The sequence below is a fragment of the Engystomops pustulosus genome, chromosome 2 (assembly GCF_040894005.1).
Source record: "Engystomops pustulosus chromosome 2, aEngPut4.maternal, whole genome shotgun sequence".
In the NCBI taxonomy this organism is placed as follows: domain Eukaryota; kingdom Metazoa; phylum Chordata; class Amphibia; order Anura; family Leptodactylidae; genus Engystomops; species Engystomops pustulosus.
Window position 1 is genome coordinate 154,226,099 of NC_092412.1, and position 22,965 is coordinate 154,249,063.

General features: G+C 40.3%; 1 protein-coding gene across 6 annotated transcripts in view; it reads right to left on the reverse strand.

Moving 5' to 3' along the window:
* Window positions 1-4,461: 4,461 nt before the first annotated feature.
* Window positions 4,462-22,965, reverse strand: part of LOC140118732 (mediator of RNA polymerase II transcription subunit 18) — a 67,657-nt gene continuing 49,153 nt past the window's right edge. For 5 of the 6 annotated variants that reach the window (XM_072136996.1, XM_072136995.1, XM_072137000.1 and 2 more), the window contains 10 exons: window positions 19,740-19,826; window positions 19,443-19,550; window positions 18,936-19,370; window positions 17,009-17,489; window positions 14,959-15,209; window positions 11,832-12,038; window positions 11,343-11,404; window positions 10,981-11,118; window positions 10,784-10,860; window positions 4,462-5,425 (listed from right to left, as the gene is read on the reverse strand). In XM_072136996.1, the coding sequence (XP_071993097.1) occupies window positions 5,410-5,425; window positions 10,784-10,860; window positions 10,981-11,118; window positions 11,343-11,404; window positions 11,832-12,038; window positions 14,959-15,209; window positions 17,009-17,489; window positions 18,936-19,370; window positions 19,443-19,550; window positions 19,740-19,826 (1,862 nt within the window). In that variant the 3' untranslated portion in view covers window positions 4,462-5,409. The remainder of the gene's footprint in view (window positions 5,426-10,783; window positions 10,861-10,980; window positions 11,119-11,342; window positions 11,405-11,831; window positions 12,039-14,958; window positions 15,210-17,008; window positions 17,490-18,935; window positions 19,371-19,442; window positions 19,551-19,739; window positions 19,827-22,965) is intronic. The other variant, XM_072136998.1, reaches the window with a different exon arrangement.

The window sequence follows — 22,965 nt, forward strand, 5'->3', positions numbered from 1 at the left end:
ATTATAGTAGTTCTAATCCTGTACATAGGGGGCAGTATTATAGTAGTTCTAATCTTGTACATAGGGGGCAGTATTATAGTAGTTCTAATCTTGTACATAGGGGGCAGTATTATAGTAGTTCTAATCTTGTACATAGGGGCCAGTATTATACAGGTAGTCCCCAGGTTACATCCAAGATAGGGTCTGTAGGTTTGTTCTTAAGTTGAATTTGTATGTAGGTCGGAACTGTATACTTTATCATTGTAACCCACAGCCAAATTTTTTTTGGTCTCTGTGACAATTGGATTTTAAAAATGTTGGGTTGTCATTAGAACCAGGATTAACAATAAAGCTTCATTGCAGACACTTATGATAACTATTATAGCTGTTTATTGTAGCCTAAGTGTCTGCAATGAAGCTTTATTGTTAATCCTGGTTCTAATGACAACCCAACATTTTTAAAATCCAATTGTCACAGAGACCAAAAAAAATTTGGCTGTGGGTTACAATGATAAAGTACCGTATATTCCGGCGTATAAGACGACCTGGTGTATAAGACGACCCCCCTACTTTTCTGTTTAAAATATAGAGTTTAAGATATATTCGCCGTATAAGACTACCCCTTTTCCAACGCATACAAAACACCGGTAAAAGTAATAAAAAAAAACAGATTTGAATTTAACATGGTCCTTTCTTTAATTTAAATTCTTATGACATGCAGGTATATAGCAGGAAAACTGTCGCTCATAAACATAAGGCATACAACAACAACATTACCATCGGTATGCATAAAAACATTGAACACCTCCTCACCAGTAGCCATAATTAATGTCCCCCATCTACCAGTAGCCATAATTAATGTCCCCCCCTCACCAGTATCCATAATTAATGTCCCCCCTCACCAGTAGCCATAATTAATGTCCCCACCCCCAGCAGTAGCCGTGATTAATGTCCCCCCTAGCAGTAGCCATAATCAATGTCCCCCCACCAGTAGCCGTGATTAATGTCCCCCATAGGTAATATCCCCCCCCCCTCCCCCAAATAGCCATTTCCTAACTTTCACCTATGCCCCCCCCCCCCCCCAAATAGAAACAGAGCCCCATAGATTTAAGCAAAATGAAAAATAAAACTTACCTAGTTATTCCGCTCCTCTTCGCGCCCTCTCTCTCTTCTAAAGATCGGCGCAGGCGACGGCTGATGACGCGTCTGCCAGGTCAGGTGCCGGGTCATAGACCTCAGCAGACCCGGCGCAGGCAGGTGCGTCATTAAGCCTGTGCCGGCGTCGAAGGATGAGGTGTGTGGGAAGGTGGGTGGGACGGGGGCGGATCGGGGGCCGTTCAAATTTTAAATTGTGACAGCTCCGGGCCCTCCTGATCCAGGGCACGGACCAGATGCAGAACAGTCCGTGCGATGTAAGGGAAAGGCCCGCGGCTGTCACAATTCAAAACATCTGCCCGCTGTGCTGCGCCGAGTTATCAGCGCAGCACAGGGGTCAGGTGCGGGCCTCGGTACCGCGATCGGTACGCCACTGTTTGAGGCTGCCGGCAGCTTAGCCAACGCTGTGACAACACCCGCTAGCACCGATCGCGGGTGTTACCGGTAAGCCTTTGCTGCAATATGCAGCAAAGGCTTACCGGCTATGGAGAGGGCTCAGCCCGTGAGCCCTCTACATGCAGCGTGACCCGACCGCCGCCGTATAAGACGATTACCGGCGTATAAGACGGTAATCGCTTTAGTCTTATGATAACTGTTATAGCTGTTTATTGTAGCCTAAGACTAAAGCACAGTAAATTGCAAACATCCAGAGACCCGTTTGTAACTAGGGGTCGTATGTAAGTCAGGTGTTCTTAAGTGGGGACCGCCTGTAGTAGTTTTAATCTTTTACATAGGGACCAGTATTCTAGTAGTTTTAATCTTGTACATAGGGGCCAGTATTATAGTAGTTCTAATCTTGTACATAGGGGCCAATATTATAGTAGTTCTATTCTTGTACATAGGGGCCAGTATTCTAGTAGTTCTATTCTTGTACATAGTAGGCAGTATTATAGTAGTTCTATTCTTGTACATAGGGGGCAGTATTATAGTAGTTATATTCCTGTGCATAGGGGGCAGTATCATAGTAGTTATATCCATGTGCATAGGGGGCAGTATTATAGTAGTTCTATTCTTGTACATAGGGGGCAGTATCATAGTAGTTATATCCATGTGCATAGGGGGCAGTATTATAGTAGTTCTATTCTTGTACATAGGGGGCAGTATTATAGTAGTTCTATTCTTGTACATAGGGGGCAGTATTATAGTAGTTCTATTCTTGTACATAGGGGGCAGTATTATAGTAGTTCTATTCTTGTACATAGGGGGCAGTCGGTGTCCCTTTAAACATATTGTACGGCTCTTGAAGAATTACTGTATATACTCGAGTATAAGCCGTGGTACCCAATTTCAACACAAAAAACTGGAAAAAAAAAAAAAAAAACCAACACCATTGACTCGAGTATAAGCAGAGGGTAGGAAATGCATTGGTCACAGCCTGTCCCCAGTATACAGCCAGCCGGTGCATGCCCCCAGTCCCTAGTAAACAGCCCCTGCCCAGTCTATAAGAGGGGAAAAAAAAAAAAAAAAAAAAAAGTGTACTCCCCTTCTGACTCCCCCTCGAGAGGTCCTCTTCTGTCCAACGATGTTCCGGCTCCCTCTCTCCGTGTGGTGCCGTCGCTCGAGCTGTAACATCAGCACACACTGGTGTCAGCGGAAGGCGTGTACACTTTTAGGATAACTTTTTTTGGAGAATCTTTAATAAGGTCAAGCTCACCTAACATATATAACTTTCATGCTATAGATATATTAGATTTTAAATTTAACATGGAGGCCTCCCTTTATAAGAAAGATCTGCTTTCACTACTTTTGTGATGTGAACATCAACTTTAGTAGGGCAATTCCATATAGACTTATCAAAATGCAATCCATTATGAAAAACCTTGGATACAGAGACTCTTTTTTCAGTGTCTTCCCATTCATCTAAAATAATTTCCCTTAATGTTTCATTTATAAGGAAACAACTCATCTTGAATGGATCTGGCCTCTGTCTGCTCTCAATATTTACTTTATTTCCAATTGCTCTTAATAGAATATCAAGTCAAATCCACTGACATTTTCTCTTCCAGAAAGTCTTTTGCAGGATGAATTCTCGGATTCTGGATCATTTTCCTAAGTGGTTCATGACATAGCTTAGCTATAGAAGATTAGGGCTTATTTACTAAGGGTCACGGATCACACTTTTGTCGGATTGTTCACTGGATTTGGTATTTGCGCAGCTTTGGCAGGTATGTAACAGGTGTCTGCGCTGGGATTGTGTTGTATGCAATCAGTTTCTGTTGCAGCTGTGCTGGCTTCCATGCAACAGAAATGAGGGGGGGGGGGGGGTCGAACGTGCCGCCGGACAATTCAGACTGAGAGCGGGATTTAAGGATTTACCTCTGGGCCACATACACAGATTTCCTGCCAAAAGAGGGAAACATTTTGTAAAATACTGTATATACTCAAGTATAAGCAGAGCACATGGATGCGTCTCTGCTGGCTGATACAGAAAACAGAACACAGAAGAGTAGCCGCGCCCAGCATCGGGGACTGCCGGAAGGTGAGCATGCAAGTTAATTTTTTTTTTTTTTTTTATGGGCTGGCTGGCTGGCTATACACTACGGGGGTCTGGCTGGCTATATACTGGGAGGGTATGACCAATGCATTTCCCACCCTCGGCTTACTCTAGTCAATAGGTTTTCCCAGTTTTTGGTGGTAAAATTAGGGGCTTCGGATTATATACGGTAGCCCCAAAAACTGAAGCTAAAAAAAAAAAAAACGTACCCTGTAGGAAGACACTGGTCTTGGGTCACTATGGAGGAGCTTTTAACTCTTCCCTTTCTGTACAGAGTATAGGAAGATCCTCAAGTTGCAGTAGTCATGGGGAACATGGTGGAAATCTGTGTTTTCATGTATTTTAAAAAAATAAAATAATTTGTGTGTCACAAAGTTGCATGAAGGTGGCAAGTTATACCAGGTTATGATTTAAAATATATTCATGTGAACACATAACTATGAGGTATTTATAGACTGTACATATATGCTCATTCTTTTTGGGGCATAATTTTTGACATCAAAGAACATTTCTGCATATTTATATTAAAATTTTCCATTTATTGTATGATGGTGCATGTGTCTATAAACTCCCAAATGAATTTTTTACAATGTGCCATGCATGTATCTGCGTATACCTTATATGGCTTGATTTCTAATTTAAGTTTTCATTTTGGTTTTATTTGTACAAAATTGTATAAATTGCTGTGGCCACTAAAAAAGCAAAATATCTTGAAACAACAAAGAAGTTAAGACCTCCCAATGCAAAATGTATTCTTAGCATTCCCTGTATATATATTATTTATTTCAACTAAAAAGGCACAATTTTAAAACCTTCACTAAATAACAAGACAGTTTTTCCTAAAATAATTTTTTTATTTTCATCATTAAAATTCCAATTAAGACAACAACTGATATACAGACGCTGATGCTATCCAAGTATACATATATATACATACATATTCAGAAAAAATGGTTCCAGTTCTCCCTTTCAAAGTAAGACTTATTGTACATATATATACATACTGTATCTCTCAGAACGTGTCTGTAAAGCACATTTACGGTTTGTAGTAAGGCGTAGTGTATTCAACATCTACAGTATTACATCTTCCTTTTTAGGTCCCTGACCTCAAACGTTACCTAAAATCTCTGCTATTAGCATCAGTGTGAATACAGTGGTTAGCATTTGTAGTGTAGACAGTGAGTTACTGGAAATTTGGGCTCCAAGCACAGTGACGTTACGTGATCTGCATTACATAGAACCAATAAGAAAGCACATGCAAGGCCTTTAAATAGTCAACAGTGCAATACTCACATTGTATAAAATGAAAACAAACTAAGCCACTCATCCCTGAAAGATACCTTGTATCCAATGGAAGTCCTGTACACACAGGTAAAGAACTGTTTAGTCCATTTGTTTAAAAATACAGAAAGTATTCAAAAAAACAAAAAACAAAAAAAAAAAACAACCCCAAAGGGCCAATGCAGACTCCTGAAAAGCTAAGTAAGGCACCGGAAGATTATGTGATGACTGGAAGCTTTGTCCTTGGTATAAAAATACTTGAGGCGGTCAGTGGAAGTTTAGCACTGGAGAGCCACTTATTTAGGTACGAGACACAGGGGTCCACAAACCATAGGATTAAGTGGTTTTATAAATTCGGGAAATCAAAAGCTACACAGTATTACCATCCCACCTCAACTAGGTGCAGGGCTGTGGGTACAGGGAAGACTGGCCTGTGATTGGCACAACTTCCTATGGAGGTAAGTGCTTCTTGCCCAAAAAAGGTTTCTTAATCTGTCTTTTTAAGGCCGATGAAATCTGCAAAGGGAGAAAAAAAACAAAAAACATTACATTTGCAACTGCATGTTTTGTACATCACTGTACTGTAGTTAATGAGTTCATAGGGTTGTCTACCAAATCATTGCAATATGGCACATAGCCGACAAAAAGTGAAGAATGCTCCCCTGATGTTTAACTAGCACTTTACAAAAATATTTCAGTTAGAAAATGTCTTGATCCATCTGGTCTTATTCTTAAAGGGAACTTGTCAGCAAGATTACACATATCAGGTTAATGGCAAGCACAAATATGTATTTCTCTAAAATATCGGCTGATTTGTTTGTAAGAAATTTAGAAATGTTTTCAACAGTGACTCCACGATTTGAGCTCCAGAAGTTTAATAGATATAGATTTACTTTTTCCACATGCAATTTTTCTGAAATAAGCTTTAGATACGACACGTATAACCACATTCGTAGTCTGGACATAGCTTAACATAGATACCTTGGTTACAGATCATTAGGAATGACAAGATAATATACATAGATAAAAGGTAAACAAACAAAATAACAATAAACAAACTAATGGGTCCTAATGTGCACTTCTCTCAGCATAGGATAGGTTGCTCCATGAATCCCTCCAGGGCTAGGGTTCCTCCAGTGTCTAGTTATTAAAAATCTTGCCATCGTGTAGAGCTTTGATGGGATAGATCCAAGTGTAGCAGAGCTTGTGCCAGGTTTTTATGAAAAGACTGAGAAAGTTCCTGCTCGACTACACCATAGACCTGGACCCAGAATGGCTGAATGTATGGGCAATCCCACAGTATGTGAAAAAGTGTGCTTCGTTTATCGCATCCTCTCCAGCACTGAAGGGATTCCTTGCGATATGCCTTATGTATATGATTTGGGGTGAAGTTGTTTTTAGAGCGTTCTCCATGTGGGAGCTACACCTTAGGGCCTTGTGCGTCAATACCAATCGGTGTGCCAATTGGCATCTGAGAAGTCCCTACCCAATATTTTCTCCCATCTGCAAACTCCCAAGCGCCATTCAGAAGGTTATAAAAAGGATGTAGACCCTTCTTTGTAGCCGATGAGAGAAAGGGGTCTAGTGTAAAATCTACCTTTACTCGACTGGAGCGTTGTGAGGAGATGCTTCAGTCTTAGATATAAATTGTATCAGGAGAGCATACTTTCTATGTAGCTCTTTAAATGGGAGTAGGTTATGGTTCTTTTAGATCTGCGAGAATTAAACTACCCTCTTTTCTCTCCAATGCTTCATGGAGGCATCTCCTAAGGCTATATCTATAATATTGATATCAATATTGATAGTGGGGAGAAGCCCTTTGGAGTGCAGACCCGCCAACAGGAAAGAATAGCAGTGGTTAGGGGTGACATGGATATTTTATTTCCTAGGGCCAAGCTATGTGAAAACAATAATCCACTGATGAGATGATTACCAGCCAGGAACTGTTCTATTTAAATCCATGGCATTCGGGGATCCTTAGGGAGGATTCCACTAACCAGTTGCACTAGCAAGTAAGACTGCTTGGTAAAACAATTTAACGTCAGGCACCACCATGCCTCCTACTGATTTGTGCGTAACAAGAATGGATTTGGCAATTCTAGGTCAATGTCCCACCCAGATACACTGAGAGGCCATTGCTTGTGCTTCCATGAAAAAACGCTTAAGTACTGGTATTGGCTACATGTTTGTTTTGTGAATAATAGCACCTGCAGCAACATGCCATTAACCTGATATGTAAAACACTGCTGATAGGTTCCCTTTAAATTTCAACATACATCATCATTTGTTCTCATAGGAAATAAGCCAATTATCCATATAGATTACACATGTATACGTGCACATACATGAAGGAAATCTAGAGGAATATCTGTGTGGCTATGCATCATCTAAGGCCTCTACGAGCACAAATGTGCTCCCTTGTTTCTAGCCAGTCTTTCAACTGCATCAGCACCACTCACATGCTGATGACAATAGAAAATACTGTCCAGCCCATAAGCACGGGAAGACATAGGACCTGCTCTATGATTTGCAGCCCAGGCGGCTGGCTTGCTCACAGAGCGGTGCATGAGCCAATAGCAAATAAACGGGCTGGGTGTTGCTATTGAAGCCATGGCCGTGTGCATGAGGTGTATAGCTATAATATTCAGAAAGTGAGGAGATGGGTACCTGGCTGAGATCTTGGGGAAAAATGGGGAAGACGTCATACATTTCTCAATTTTAATTTGAGACAAAATAGTATTAAAAGGAGAGGAGAAGTTTAAGGGAATAGTGCTGGAATAAAATGGCTTTTATTATAACAAATAGTTTCACAAAAGGTAGAAAGCAATATTAGGAAGCTCCAAAAAACTCATCTGGACATCACATTAAACTAGAGAATGCTGCCATCCTATGGTAGCGTTAGCTTTTGCACATATACCACCAAAACATCTCTGACTTAATGAGGAATGGACTCCATAGGACCTTTCTGTATGTGTTCTGTTGTACATGGCACCAAGACAATAGCAAGCAGGTCCTTTAACCCCTTCCCGACATTTGACGTAATAGTACTGCATCGCGGGAGGTGCGTTCCCGCAAAATGCAGTACTATTACGTCATGCTTCTGGCACCGGCTCCTGAACGGAGCCGGCGCCAGAAGCTGCAGGTGTCAGCTATATATTATAGCCGACACCTGCCTATAACACCCGCGATCGGAGATTTCTCCGATCGCGGGTGTTAACCCCTGACACGCCACCCCCCCCCCCCCCCCGGGGCGATTACCGGGGGGGTCCGCTGTTCGGATCGCAGCCCCGGGACTGCCGGTGCCCGGGGCTGCGCGATCTCCTTCCTTTAGCCGGGTCCGTGCCTTCTGACAGGACCCGGCTGTAACACACTGAGCATGCGCAGCATGCTCAGTGTGTTACATTACACAGTGTAATACATCTGTATTACACTGTGTAATGTGAAGAATAGCTTGAACAAGTGATCAGTGGATCACTTGTTCAAGCTAACCTGTAAAAGTTAATAAAAATGTTAAAAACATTACATTATTTAATTATTTTTATTAAAAAATTATTTTAAGTTAGAATTCCCTAAACACAAATATTCCCTATACACATGCAATAAAGAGAAAAAAACACAAAATCGCAAAAAAACCCCACATATTTAGTATCGCCGCGTCCGTAACAATCCGTACAATAACTCAGAAACATTATTGGACCCGCTCGGTGAACGCTGTAAAAACAAAACCCGAAAAACCCGCCAAAAATTTACATTTTTCATAAAATCTCTACACAAAAATGTTCTAAAAAGTGATCCAAAAAAGTTATGTGCGCAAAAATGGTACCACTGAAAAGAACAACTCAACACGTAAAAAATAAGCCCTAAACTAGCTCTGTCAACCAAAAAATATTAAAGTTACGTCTCCGAAAAGATGGCGATGCAAAAACAAATGAGATTTCCTCTATATTAGTTTTTATCCAGTAAAATTGTAAAAATAAATGAAAAACTATATAAATGAGGTATCACCGTAATCGTAGTGACCTATAGAATGAAGATAATATAATATTTTTAGTGTACGGTGTACGACCCCCAAAAAATACGAAAAGAAAGTAAACCAAAATTGACAATTTTCTTTTCACCCATACATTCAAGAGTTAATAAAATCTCATCAATAAGCTAATGACCCACTAAAATGAAGTATTTGTAAAGTGCATCTCATGTCGCAGAAAATAAGCCCTTATATGTCCAAATTGCCAAAAAATTAAAGATTGTATAGCCATTATAAAGTGACAATGCATAATCTGCTCTGAATGGCGCAGCTCCCTTCGATGCCCTGGCGTGTGCCCATACAGCAGGTTACCACCACATATGGGGTATTGTTATACACGGAAGAGATTGGGTATCAAATTTTGAGGAGCGTTTTGGTATTTTATCCACTGAGAATTTGTACATTTTTTGAAAAACATATTAATTTAGCCAAAAATATTTTACTTTCAAAATTGCATCCGATTTTGTTTTAACCCCTGTAAAACAATTAAAGGGTTAACAAACTTCATAAAAGTTGTTTCACGTACGTTGAGGGGTGTAGTTTCTATAATGGAGTAATTTATGGGGTTTTACTTTTATTTAGGCCTCTCAAAGTGATTTGAAACCTGAGCAGGTCCCTCAGTAGCAGGATTTTGCATTTTTTAATGAAAATGTGAAAAATCGCACCTAACGTTCAAAGCCCCATAACATCCTACAAAAATAAGACTATGCATAAAAAACCATGTCCACATAAATTAGACATTTAGTGAATGTTAGTTATTACGTTTTTTTGCGGTTATGACTATGTATGGAAAAAGTAGAACATTTTGAAGTTCAAAAGTCAAAAATTTTTCCAAATTTTCACCAAATATCTGATTTTCTCATAAATAAATGCAAAACATACCACCAAAATTTTTCAAATAACCTGAAGTACGATGTGTCACGAGAAAACAATTTTAAAATCACTTGGATATGTTAAAGCGTTCCGAAGTTATAACCACTTATAGTGACACAGGGCAGATTTGAAAAAATGGGCCGTGTCAGGAAGGTGAGAAGTGGCTTCAGCGTTAAGGGGTTAAGGGTGGGTTCTTCATGCATCCACATCCCACAGATGCTCAACCAGAGGAATTTGGAGGCCAAACAAACATCTTTATATGTGTAATTCATCAAAACTGTCTATCATACAGTTGCCGTGAAGTAGTTGGTGGGTAGTAGTGTTTAGGTGATTGGTACAGCCAAATTGACCTCGGGAAACAAGAACTTAGCAGAGCATGACTTTCTCTGCCAGCTTACCTACATTACCATAGTAAATCTAGGTGGAATATGCCCTACCGTAGCCCTTCTGTGTGATTGTTTTTATTCCATCCCCTTATAAAAATGGCTGGACTGTTAATACAAGCTATTATACTGTACATGGTGTCACATTCTCATAGACTCTAAGCTCTTGCGAGCAGGGGCCTCACTCCTATTGTTTCACATGACCGTTACTCTTTAATGTCTTATTTTATTTGTAAATAAATCTGTAAAGCACTACGAAATTAGATGGCGCTATATAAATAAATAATAAATAAAATATTAATACAAAACAATAAACAGTTGTTTTAAAGATGAAGCCACTTCCAAAATAGAATCAGACCACCTTCTGCACAATGTATTGTGCCCCATGACAAGTCCTATGGTTACAATATACTCTGTATTAACGCATCAACACATAAGAACCACTGCCCACTTAACTGCTGTATATGTAGCGAGATCAGAGTATACAGCACTTTCTAGAGTATGAGAATTCCAGAAACAGACTGCACATAATGATGATGCTCAATGATTCTTTCAGAAAAGACACACTATAAACACTATAATTGGACCTACCGTGTGTACTGTTTGCTCTCTGCATGTACAGCCATCTCCGTGCTCTTGAAATCATTTAGTTCTTTTCGTATTGCCGCCTATAAACGAAAAAGAAGATGCATCATCTGACTTCCCAATCAATAAGCTACTTTTTGGAATATCTACAAACTGGAGGTAAATCACATTTGCTCGGCTGTCAACTAGGAGAGGTCCCTTACCTTGTCAGCAGGAGTGAGCTTTGTCCAGGGTTTGTCAGCTCTTCTGTCATAGTCGTGAGCATCTGTTACTTCCACATACTCGTTAAATCTAAGAATCTTTCGCTCCAAGAGCTCAGCCACTGTAGGCCTTTGACTTAGCTGCAAATAGAAGCAAGGAGGGAGTTTGAGTCTTAATGAAGACAAACATTAAAACTCTTAGAAAACCATCTGCACCCACAGAGGAAAGCAAGGTGTTAAAAAATAGGTCTAAAAGGCAGAAGTACTACATATTTAGAATTAATATACTGAGAGAATTACTTATTTCAACAAAGGCATGTGTAGGTAAATGTATCCACTCTATAATATTATTTCTAGATAAATACCTTGCGGGTCAGTCGTCTCTTGATTTCCCGTCTCTCTGCCAGCCGGTCAGCTTCATTCTTTACTACAAGCAAAATATGTACAAGAATGTCAGCCAATATCATGGAATGTGTTTTTCTGCAAATCCCACATGAGGATTGTTTAGATAAGGATTGACTTTACACCTCCCTTTTAGAGGTTTCCATCTACTTGCTACATTTCATAGATTTATTTCATTAGAACAAGGAAATGCATTTTGGAAAATGCATATTTCAAAAAGTTCCTAAATTTTTGGCAGATTGATAGATTGAAAGAAGAAAATAAAAGCAGCCAGTGTATAGGAGACTTGAGCCCATTCATAGTGTCTGACGCTGCTGGGAGCAGCGATTGCTTTATATTATAAAGGCTCTGGGTACTACAATCCCAATTTGTTCTGCTCTATTCCTTGTTCATCCATTATGTTCCTGTAATTTATCTTTTGGCACCGCATTCTGATCCAATTATGTTCTTACGTTGCAGGATGTTCCTCTGCTCCAGCTCCTCCGCTGTAGGTCTCTGGCTCAATCTTCGGTTCAGCTGTGAGCCAATCTGCTCTCGTATTTGATTCCATTCTTCTCGGCTACGGTGAGGTAACTCTGTGTTTTGCTCCTGAGGCCCTGACTTTCCGGCCAACTTCATGGCCAGGGTATCCTTTCGTTTCACTTTACTGGCCAAGGCACCTAGAAAGAGAAACAAAGCATAAAAGTCAGTAAAGGGGATATATTTCTATAAATATATGCACACACATTACTTGTATGATACTAAATATCTTGCATAGAAAAAAAATTGCTTTATCAAATTTGTACATTGCCCTTATTCTGTGGATACGTCGATTAATAAGTGCCCGACTTGTGGAACCCCCACCAATCACTAATGGGTGGAGCGGCAAGGATAAGTAGGCGTCCAGTCGGTCCAAAATAACCCAGCACAGAGCTCAACTACTTCCTGCACTCATATAGACAGTTAATCAGAGTGTCGCAGAGTGTCATAGTGCTCCTATACTAAAGAGTGGGGCGGCAGAACGCATGCTCAGCCTGCCGCACGAACAGTTAACACTCCTCTTTTTGAGTAGGAAATTTATATTAAAGCAAATAAATAACATGTGATCATATATATGTTACTTATTCTATTTTATGCTGAGAATCCATTGCTAGAATTATCCTCCTTACATAAATGGCATTAATGGCAAATTCTAGATTTAACAGATATAACCTGCAGATTTCAAACTTTTCATCGTGCATAAAGAATCTGCAGCAAATCTATGAGGCTTGTACAGGCGTTAATGCCATGTCTGTTAGGGGACCTGTTTTCATGAAGCCAGAAGTTGGATCCTCAACGATCAGATTGTTATCCCTTATGCTCTAAGTGATAACATGCAAACTTTGTACAATCCCATTAAGGTTAATATAGGAAACTATCATCCATAAGCCTAATTGAAGGGAGGAGAAAAAGAAAAGGAGCGAACATATGGCTATCACCACAATTTAAAAGTAACATTCTAAAATATATATTGCGGGGTTAGGACAACAAGGGGTGGTACCAACTATGCATAAGTTTTCTTTATTGTTAAAAAGGGTTCAAATTTGTTATTTTGGGCCATGGTAAATAGACAAAGCAGAACCTTGGCATAGATACTGATCTGCTGTTTCACTGCTTACCAGACACATCACTGTATATTTGGTAGTGCCAGTATCTGGTAACGACTTAACACATCAGAGAATATTGTATAGGCAGTTTCATTCCTCAAAAAATGTCCCATTCACATAAATCCGGACAGATATCACCATCTGTCCATATATGGTGTCTACATCTCCCAGGGATTCACAAGACACAAAGTCTCCAATTCAATTAATTAATTTTTTTGCTCAACGTAAGATTTGAACCCATGAACCCCACACTCCACCTCCCATAGAGAGACAGAGCCTCAATCCCTAATCCCATAGTCTAGTGCAGTGGTGGAGAACCTATGGCACTGGTGCCAGAGGTGGCAATCAGAGCCCTTTCTGTGGGCACCCAGGCCATCACCAGAGAGGACTCCAGGTATCTTCCTGCAATCCTAGACAGTCTAGTTGAGCACAGGGCTACTTTAAAATGACAGCACTATCTGGGACTACTGGAGTAGTGGGAAGGTGTGGACAGATCTGGGTTATCATTGTAGCTCCTGCTCCGGCCCTGACAATTCTTCCTGTTTATGGGATCCTGGAGGGAAGCTACAATGATCATCCAAATCTTTCCTATTTTCTGCTTTATTGGTGTCCTCAGGGTGCTGATATGAATGAAAGCTGTGACAGAGCAGGGAGTCAATAATTAAATTTCTATGTTGGCACTTTGCAATAAATAAGTGGGTCTTGGTTCTAGTTTTGGCACTTGGTCTCTAAAAGGTTCACCATCACTGGTCTAGTGGATAATCAATGGGAGGAATTTATGTAACCAAGAGCTTTACTGTTAGAATGTGACACAGGTATATAAAGGGGGATCTTCTCAGAGATTATTATTATTATGGAGATTGTCATTTAACTGTATTATATGCTTAAAATATTATAAAGACAAAATAAAGGGGTCATTCAGACGGGCATGATTGCTCATGTGCAAAAAATGCGGACGAGATGTCTGTGTTCAGACCATATTGTATCTGTTTTTTTCACAAAAAAGCTGATGGGGTTCTAATCTACTTCTTGCCTTGCCCAGTTGGTTGGTTGCCTAGCTACATTTGAAAAAATAACACCATGCATACAAATTTCATGCATGTGACATCCTTTTTTTTTTGCGGATCCATTGACTTCTATGGATATACGTGGTCCACATGTGAGACAAAATAATGCATGCTGCAATTTCTCACTGTCTGCACCTCCATGAAAAAATGGAGATGTGAACAGACCCATAGGAAACAGTGGGTCCGTTTGCCATTCGCAAAAAAAGGATAGTGTATGGATATGAAAAACACCCGTCTACGAGAGTCCTAAATTATACTATTTAGTATACTATAGTGTACTATTTATATTTACATTACCAGGACAACCTTTACAACACATATACTATCCTGTCATAAAGCACTAAAGCTTCTCCTGGCAAATCACTGGCTGCCTGTAACTGATCGCATGAGTTTCAAAGGAAATGCAAATGTGATCAGACTGAGCCCCACCTCCAGACTTTTGCATTGAATTTCTAAACACAATGTAAATGCCCCATGTGACTGCACCCCAAACATTCAGATGACACTTTTTTCTTTTCTTGAAAGTATCATATCGGTATCGCAAAACTTTTCTGGTTATCGTATTGTACTCAAAATTCTGGTATTGGTGTAACCCTAATTGCCGTCAGCAAGATCATGTAGTGTGACAGGGGGCCCAATATCATCAGTCCCCTGTCACTGGAACCAAATACAGAGTTCATAACAAGTGCTTCGTCTGCAGTGGGCTTCTAACATCACAGGGATTACTTGAACAGATGGGGTTAATAGGCATGCAGAGAAGGTGGGAGTTGCATACCCTCTGCATGCCTGTATATACACATCACTGATAATGGTAACATCCCATAGTTGAAAAAAATTTCAATTAAAAAGAGGAAAAAAATAAATAAATAAAAGAACTTTCTACGTACTTGTTGTTGAATCATCCTCTTCCTCCTCTTCATCCTCCTCCTTGTACAGTATGGGCCCCTCTGAATCACTATCACTAACTCCTTCATCTTCATCCTCATTTTCCTCCTGAAGGCATGGGGGAATGTAGCTTGGTATTACGGTAACAGCAGGAACATCTCCAATATATACCCTTGATGAATGAGAATTCCCTCCATCTGGTGAAAAGTCCTCCTCCTCCACGTTCGCTTCATCATCGTCGTCGTCATCAGGGCTAGAAAATATTTTAATTTGAATTGCTTCAATGTTTGCGGTAAAACAAGGAATATTATATATATATATTTATTATTAACTGATACAGTGGTGGCGTAGTGAGTCAGCCCGCAGAAAGGGAGTGTTTGCATCATATTTCTGTGTAATGTCCCATGTAATGCTGGCAGTCTGTGGGATTGGACCAACTTTTACTAGCCTTGCCCAAAGCTGCGTACTTAAGTGTCGTTTACATTGCATTTTGAAAAGCAATACAAGTGCTGAGGAGTACAGATTTGCCGAATTACATGGCTGTTTACACTGTGTTTGGTAAACCCAAATGTTAAGACAATATTAAAATGTGTGTTAACATTAACATTTTGTTACCACACATATAAACAGCGATGTAATTAGGCAAATCTCCTCTCCTAAGCAGTTGTATTGCATTTCAAAATGCAATGTGAACACAGCCTAAAGCCCTTTTCCACTATCCAAATTTAACCACATCTATGAGCTGTAGTCTGAGTATGTCACCTCTACTGACAGGTCTGTCTTAGTATATACTTGTATTTTCCATAGTATAAGCTTTTTCAGGCATCTTTTCTTACAATGGTCTTTTGACATTAATCTGTTATTCCTCAAGAAATAATTGGGTGTTTCCAGGTGTGATTTGCTGACTTTCCAAATAGTGTAAAGTAAATTCCAATTGACAAGAAAAATGGTGACAAGTTGTTAAAGGGGTGTTCCAGGAATCAGCATAATTCATATACAAATGGGCACTCAAAATATAAGCTAATATGTAATTTATTTAAAATTTTGCTCCCCTTAGCAGAAAATGCTGATGACATACACTGTGATGGAGAATTAAAATACTGGCCCTTTAATCAGTCCGTTAATTTCCTCCGCGCGTTCCGTTGCAGGACAGAAGATGGCTGCTGGTCACATGTCCACATCACATGTCCTTCACCTGCCTGGGCAGGTCATGTGATCACCCCTACATTTGGCTGTAGTCTGTTGGTTGCAGTGCATCCAGTATGGCCAGTGTTATGGTGATGGCAGTTACACTTCACTACTATGGTAATGAAAGTCTGTTATATCATCACTGTTAGCAGAGCATAAGTGGTAGGAGGAGTTACTGAGAACTAAAGGATCATGGAACTTGTAGTTTCCAGTGGCGGCCATCTTAGTGATAACTCCACCTACTTTAGGGAGGCCATAAACTTTGTAAATCATAAAATCAAATTATTTAAGCTTTGTTTTGTGACTAATGACATTGAGTATTGTAGTATTCATTTAGTTATATCATCATGGACTTTTGTGTCAGACGTTCATATTCCTGCAATACCCCTTTAATGTATTCAGCTAAACTTCCGACTGAAACATATAGTAAAAAAAAAAAAAAAAAAAATCAACAAAAAAAAAAAAACCAAACAAACAAAAACACGTCATCCATGGTTGTTGGCTGTGAGGGGAAGTACAGCTCAGCCCCCTTTGGTTGAGGGCAGTGACCCATTCACAGTTTCTTATTTCCTGTTAATTCCTATAGGTTTCAGTTTCTAAATAGTAAACCACATCTATAGCCCTAAATATGCGCTGCAGTCTGGATGGCATATCCTAGCAAAAGGACATTTTTGTGATGGGAAAACTCAATTAAAATACATGGAATTCATCTTTTAGGTACATATAAAGAAAAAAAAAACATGTTGATATAGAATTGCCATTTATAATTCGATGCATAAATAAAATACCAAATGAACCAGCAAACAATTAGAATGAGGTCAAAAGAAATATTGAAATGAAAAGAAAAAGATAAGTAGAACTTACACTTTAAGAAGCTCAATAGTGACAGGCAAGGACCTCACACGTGTTTTTTCCTCACCCAACCCCACTTCATTGGGGAAAAACAAAAGGGAGTGCGCCCGCTGAGAATTATCCAATGTGGGCACTGCCTGTGGACTGTTGAGAGCCTGCTGAATACGAATATGAAGAGGCAGTATAGGCACATTAGGTGGCATTTCTTCGTTTTCTTCTTCGGTGCTAGGTGGAGGTAGTTCTATTGAAGGGGGCTCTTGTGGAGGAACAGTGGGCAGTGTGGGGGCTGGAGGTGGAAGTGGCGGAGATGGAGGAGAATTTGCTGGAACTTCTTTTGCTAGGTGAGAAGGTAGTGACACAGGTCGAGCAGCTTTCTCTTTGTTGCTTAAAATATCAGTAGAAGGTAGAAGTCCTCGTTTAGAGGGAAGTGGGGGAGAGGGACGAGCCCCGACTGGTGTGAGGGTGGTTCCTGCCAGTGCCTGGGTCAGTTCCACTAGAAGAAGACATAGAAGGATTTTATTTAACTATGAAGATCATATATTGGTAGTTTGTTCTTTACATGACACCAATAAAACCAAATGTAAAATTACTTAAATGGTATGAGAAAAAGAAAAAAGGACAGTGACCGAGGCAAGCCTGATGTATGAATAGGATAAGGTCTTCTCCCATGGCACTTTCAGTGATGGTTCAACTAAAGCTATGACTTATGATACCTCCTGAAGCATTCATGACTTAATAGGTTTGTACCAAGTTTATATGCCTTATCCACAGAACCAGAAGTTGGACCTTTACTGATCACAAAAACAAGGCCTCCAACAATTGTCTGAAGAACAGGAGTGTCGTTCTCATTAATAGGTGGAGCACACTCTATTCCATGCCATGGGAATGTCAGATATTGCCAAACTCGGGGGTTGGCTGTTTCTGGCACAGTGAATGGGAGTGCTGGAGATGGAGCAGTGCTTGCCAACTCCCATACAATTGAATTTGACCTGCCATTCTACGCATTAGAGAGAACAGAACCTCAGCAGTCAGACTCTCATTGATCATCCATCATGTGGATACGGGATAACATACAAACAAGGCATTACCCTTTTAATCTGGCCTGGCATCATAATCCTAAGGCTGGCGTCCTCATGGAGATTTTACATGCACATTTTTAAAGTTTTATTTGTGAGTATAATACAACAAAGAACCATTACTCTTTATCAAATAGACTACACTACGTACATATGAATTTCCTCCATACGGCAATCCATTGTAATCCTCAATTAAAGGAGGATTAATGGTAGCGTTTTTCAGTCTGAATGGAGATGTTTTCTTGTGAAAGGATCATTGAGTTGTGAAAGAACTGAATCAAACTAGAAGATTTTAAAGGAAGAAAACAATATTGAGTGCCACTATATTGAGGAGATCCCTTCAGATATTTTATTATTTAGAAAATGTCATTACATGACATTTTTTAATAGCACTTTGAATTTCCAAGCAAAAAGGATGGTCAACCAACAGTGCCTGGTTCTAGTGACTCTGTATGTTTTATCTCTGTACTGTGGTATCAAAGTGAGTATTATTGCTCCATAATGATATTACTCTGTGTTTTATACCTACACTGTGATATCATTGTTTTAGTCCTGTGTTTTGACATCACTATGTGTATTCCCCGTATTGTGAGGTCACTTTTTGTTCATTGTACCTGTACTTCACTATATTATTCAAGTACATTAACTTTACTGCATTTATTCTCCAAAATGATACATCCAGTCTGCATACTCTTAGCCTTTTAAAATGTGCTGTTGAAAAGGTCAGGATTTAGTGAGGGCCCCCATTTGATGCTTTGCTCTGGGGTCTGAAGTAAAATATTAGTAAACAGAAGGTACATGAAAATGTATAAAGTACAATAAAAAATATTTGGCCTAAGATACAGCATTATTCGTATACTTACTCATTAAAGGGGTGCTGTTTCGATTCTGGGGTTTAGGTGGTGGAACTGGTGGCTGCTTAGGTGCCGATGATGTGACAAAGGTTCTAGGTGCAGGTGAAGGAGTAGAGTTTGCCAAGCGTGTTACAGGCTGGGGTTGGTCTTGACTTTGGCCCTCATTATGTTCGTGAGTCACTGAGTTAGAGGTGGAAAGTGGTCTTTTAGGGGGAAGAAGTGGCTGCTTTGCGGATTCTCGTAAGGCAAGTGGCTGCTTTGCAGATTCTCGTAAGGCAAGTGGCTGCTTTGCAGATTCTCGTAAGGCAAGTGGCTGCTTTGCAGATTCTCGTAAGGCAAGTGGCTGCTTTGCAGATTCTCGTAAGGCAAGTGGCTGCTTTGCAGATTCCTGCAAGACTTCTGGTGCAGGTTCCACTTGAGAAACAGGACGTGGTCCACTTGAATCTAGAAAAAAGAATGATTTATTTTCATGGCAACATGAATCATACTAAATTATTTATACAGTGTTGACTTTACCTGGTCTACTGTTGCCCTTTATACTCTTATTATCCTCTTGTGATTCAGTGGACCCTTTGCTCATGTGCCCATTTCTTAAGGGTGGAGACTCAGATTTTACAGCATTATCTGCATTAAAGAAAAGCTAATGAAACCCATGCAACATTTTATGAAATTAGTACCCAATTATTCCAGTGCTGCACTCTCATTTATATCAGTTCCTAGCAGGGCTTAGAATTTAAGATGCACATAAAATAGGAAGTCAATGAAGCTGCGAGCAGGATATACAACACAAAAAGGAATGGACTCGCTACTTGCCTTCAGGTACTTCAGGTACCTCCACTAGAACACCCCTCTTTATTAGCTCTTCTCTGGGCTTTCTCATAGAGATCTTTCTCTCCAGCACTTTAGAAAGGGTAAAACAACAAAGTCTAAGAATGTGAGGGAAAAAACACAACGAAAGCAAAAGGAAAAAAAATGATATCTAAGGCACTGTCTAATTTCTATCTAGGGGATAAGTGTCTGATCGCTATGGGTCCTACTAATGAAGAAAATAGGTGCCCTTACAACAGCTGAAGAGAAATTTGCCTAATAAAACAGCTGTTAACACTCGCGTTTACAAAACGCTAATGTTAACGCTTGTGTTAACACTGTAGGCAAATCTCTCTTCAGCTGTAGCGATGCGTTAAGCGCCACGTGTGACCGGACCCTCAGCGATCACTCAGTTTATCTTAATTGGACTGCAAGGATAAAAACTGTTCTCTGGAACCTTCAGCAGCTCTTAAAGGTGTAAGGAAAAACAAAAGGATTCTCATCCTTGTAAGCAGATGGAGTCAGTTGTAGTGGACCCCTATTGATCAGGCGTCTATCCCTATAAGGGATAAGATGGTGTTCAAATGATAAAATCCTTTAAAATAAATATGTTTATTCAGATACAGATCACAGACAAGATTTGCAATGTGTCTATATGAATAGGGGCATTAAATAAAAGAAGTGATGTACGCAGAAAAAAAATAGACCTTTCCCAACAACTGCTTCAATGTAATATATACATCAGCCTCTACACTTAATTTGACTATGTTAAAGAAGACGTGTCAGGTCGATTTGAGACCCTAAACCAACTATGTACCTGTGGTTTAGGATCCTAAATCGACATTTTTAAATTTAAAAAAATAAACTTAAATACTTACCTAGATGTAGGTCCGATGAGGCACATAGGATCTCCTGATGTGAGTCCTATGTAAGGCCCCTTCTCCACTGGCGTTTTTCACGCGCGAGTTCTGCGCATGCATTTGACGCTCAGAACTCGCATTGCACTCTGTCCCATTGTATTCAATGGGTCTTTCTCCATTTGCGTGGTTTTCAACGCGCGTGCTTGCGTTCGTTTGCACGCGCGTCAAAATCGCAGCATGCTCTATTTTTGCGAGTCACGCGCAATTTTCACGCCCCATTCAAGTCTATGGAGATGCATCAAGAACGCATTGCACTCGCAATCATTGCAAGTGCAATGCGAGTGCAATGCGTTTTAAACGTAAGGGTTGCTAGGTGACCAGTATAACAGTATTTCCCCTGCTCGCGAACGATCATTTAATTAAAAAAACACAATGAAGAACAGTGAAGAATAGAATAAAACCAGTGAACACAGTGAAAACAGTGACCACAGGATCATTTAAGAGAAAAACACAGTGCAGAACACAGTGCAGAATAGATTACAGATGTTCGGCACATCTGCTTACTTGTCGGGAGATACGCGCGGAGCGGTGCGAACAAAATAGCATGTGAAGAACAATATATATGTGTGTAAAGAACACATTGCAGATGTTTCCATACATCTGCAATGTCTTCTTCACACATATATATTGTTCTTCACATGCTATTTTGTTCGCACCGCTCCGCGCGTATCTCCCGACAAGTAAGCAGATGTGCCGAACATCTGTAATCTATTCTGCACTGTGTTCTGCACTGTGTTTTTCTCTTAAATGATCCTGTGGTCACTGTTTTCACTGTGTTCACTGGTTTTATTCTATTCTTCAATGTTCTTCACATCTGCTAACTTGTCGGGAGATAATATACGCGCGCGGAACAGTGAAGAATAGATCGCAGATGTTTGCAACTTATCAGAAGACATTATTTTTCAATTAAATAAAACATTTTATTCCCGAACCTTGGTCCCTTTGAAAAAGTCCCATTGACTTAAAAAAACGCGCGTGAAAAACGCACCGAAAACGCAAAAAAACGCGAACAAAAATGAAACAAAAACGCAGCAAAAACGTCAGTTTTTCACGCATTGCACCCTGACGTGAAACGCAACGCTAGTGTGCAAGAGGCCTCAGCGTCTCATCTCGCAATGCGGAAAGTGAAGCTGGGACAGTATCTCAGCTTCACTTGCCGGAAGGTGCAGCGGGATCAAGGGACCGAAGTTGTTTTGTTTTGTGTTTTTTTAAATTTGAATGCTGATAAATCAAACAGTGCAAATTGGGACACTAAAGGACCTATAGGTGGTTTAGTGTCCCAAATCGCCCTGTATAATTTATAAGCATTCAATTTAAAATACAAATTTTTATAATGATACACATGACCTTCACCTCATTTTTGTAGTGTGTTTATGTGGAGTGTAGGATATTAGTGAATTTATCAACATACAAAATAAAATTATGCACACCTTCCTTTAAAGGGAACCTACCACCACGAATCTACCTATAATGGTAGATCGGATGGTAGGTGGATGTAAGGGACGTGAGGAGAGCTCTTTTTAGAGCTAATCCTCACGTCCCCGCTAACTTTTGGGAAACTTTATTAACCTAATATGTAAATTTAGTTATGCGGCTACTGGGGCGTGGAGTAGCCGGCACGAGGCTACACAGCGCGGCTACTCCACGCCCTAGTAGCCACATTACTCCTCCTACCCGGTTGTGTCCGGCGCGCAGCTCCTCGTAGCTGCGCACCCTCGTCTGATATGATGGCGTTCTGCGCATGCTGAGCAGTCCCAGCTCCGAGGCCGGAGCTACTGCGCATGCAGTAGCTGCGCGCCGGACACAACAGGGTAGGAGGAGTAATGTGGCTACTGGGGCGTGGAGTAGCCGCGCTGTGTAGCCTCGTGCCGGCTACTCCACGCCCCAGTAGCCGAATAACTAAATTTACATATTAGGTTAATAAAGTTTCCCAAAAGTTAGCGGGGACGTGAGGATTAGCTCTAAAAAGAGCTCTCCTCACGTCCCTTACATCCACCTACCATCCGATCTACCTTTATAGGTAAATTCGTGGTGGTAGGTTCTCTTTAAGCATAAAGTAAAGCCTCTTTGTTCCTTTAATCTCTGCCTGAAAAAAAACAAACATTTTTCCAACTTTTGTAACTATTACTTCAAGTAACAACATAGCACCGAGGTGAAGGGAGGTTTAACTGTTGCAATCCCTGCTAACATTTGGAAATTATTGTAAATTTTTTAAGCTTAAAGGACAATTGGAATATGCCCACTGAAGTGGTGACTGTGCTGCAAACTGCTCAGCTCTTGGCCCCCACCTTTGTGCTCCTCTCCAGCTCCTC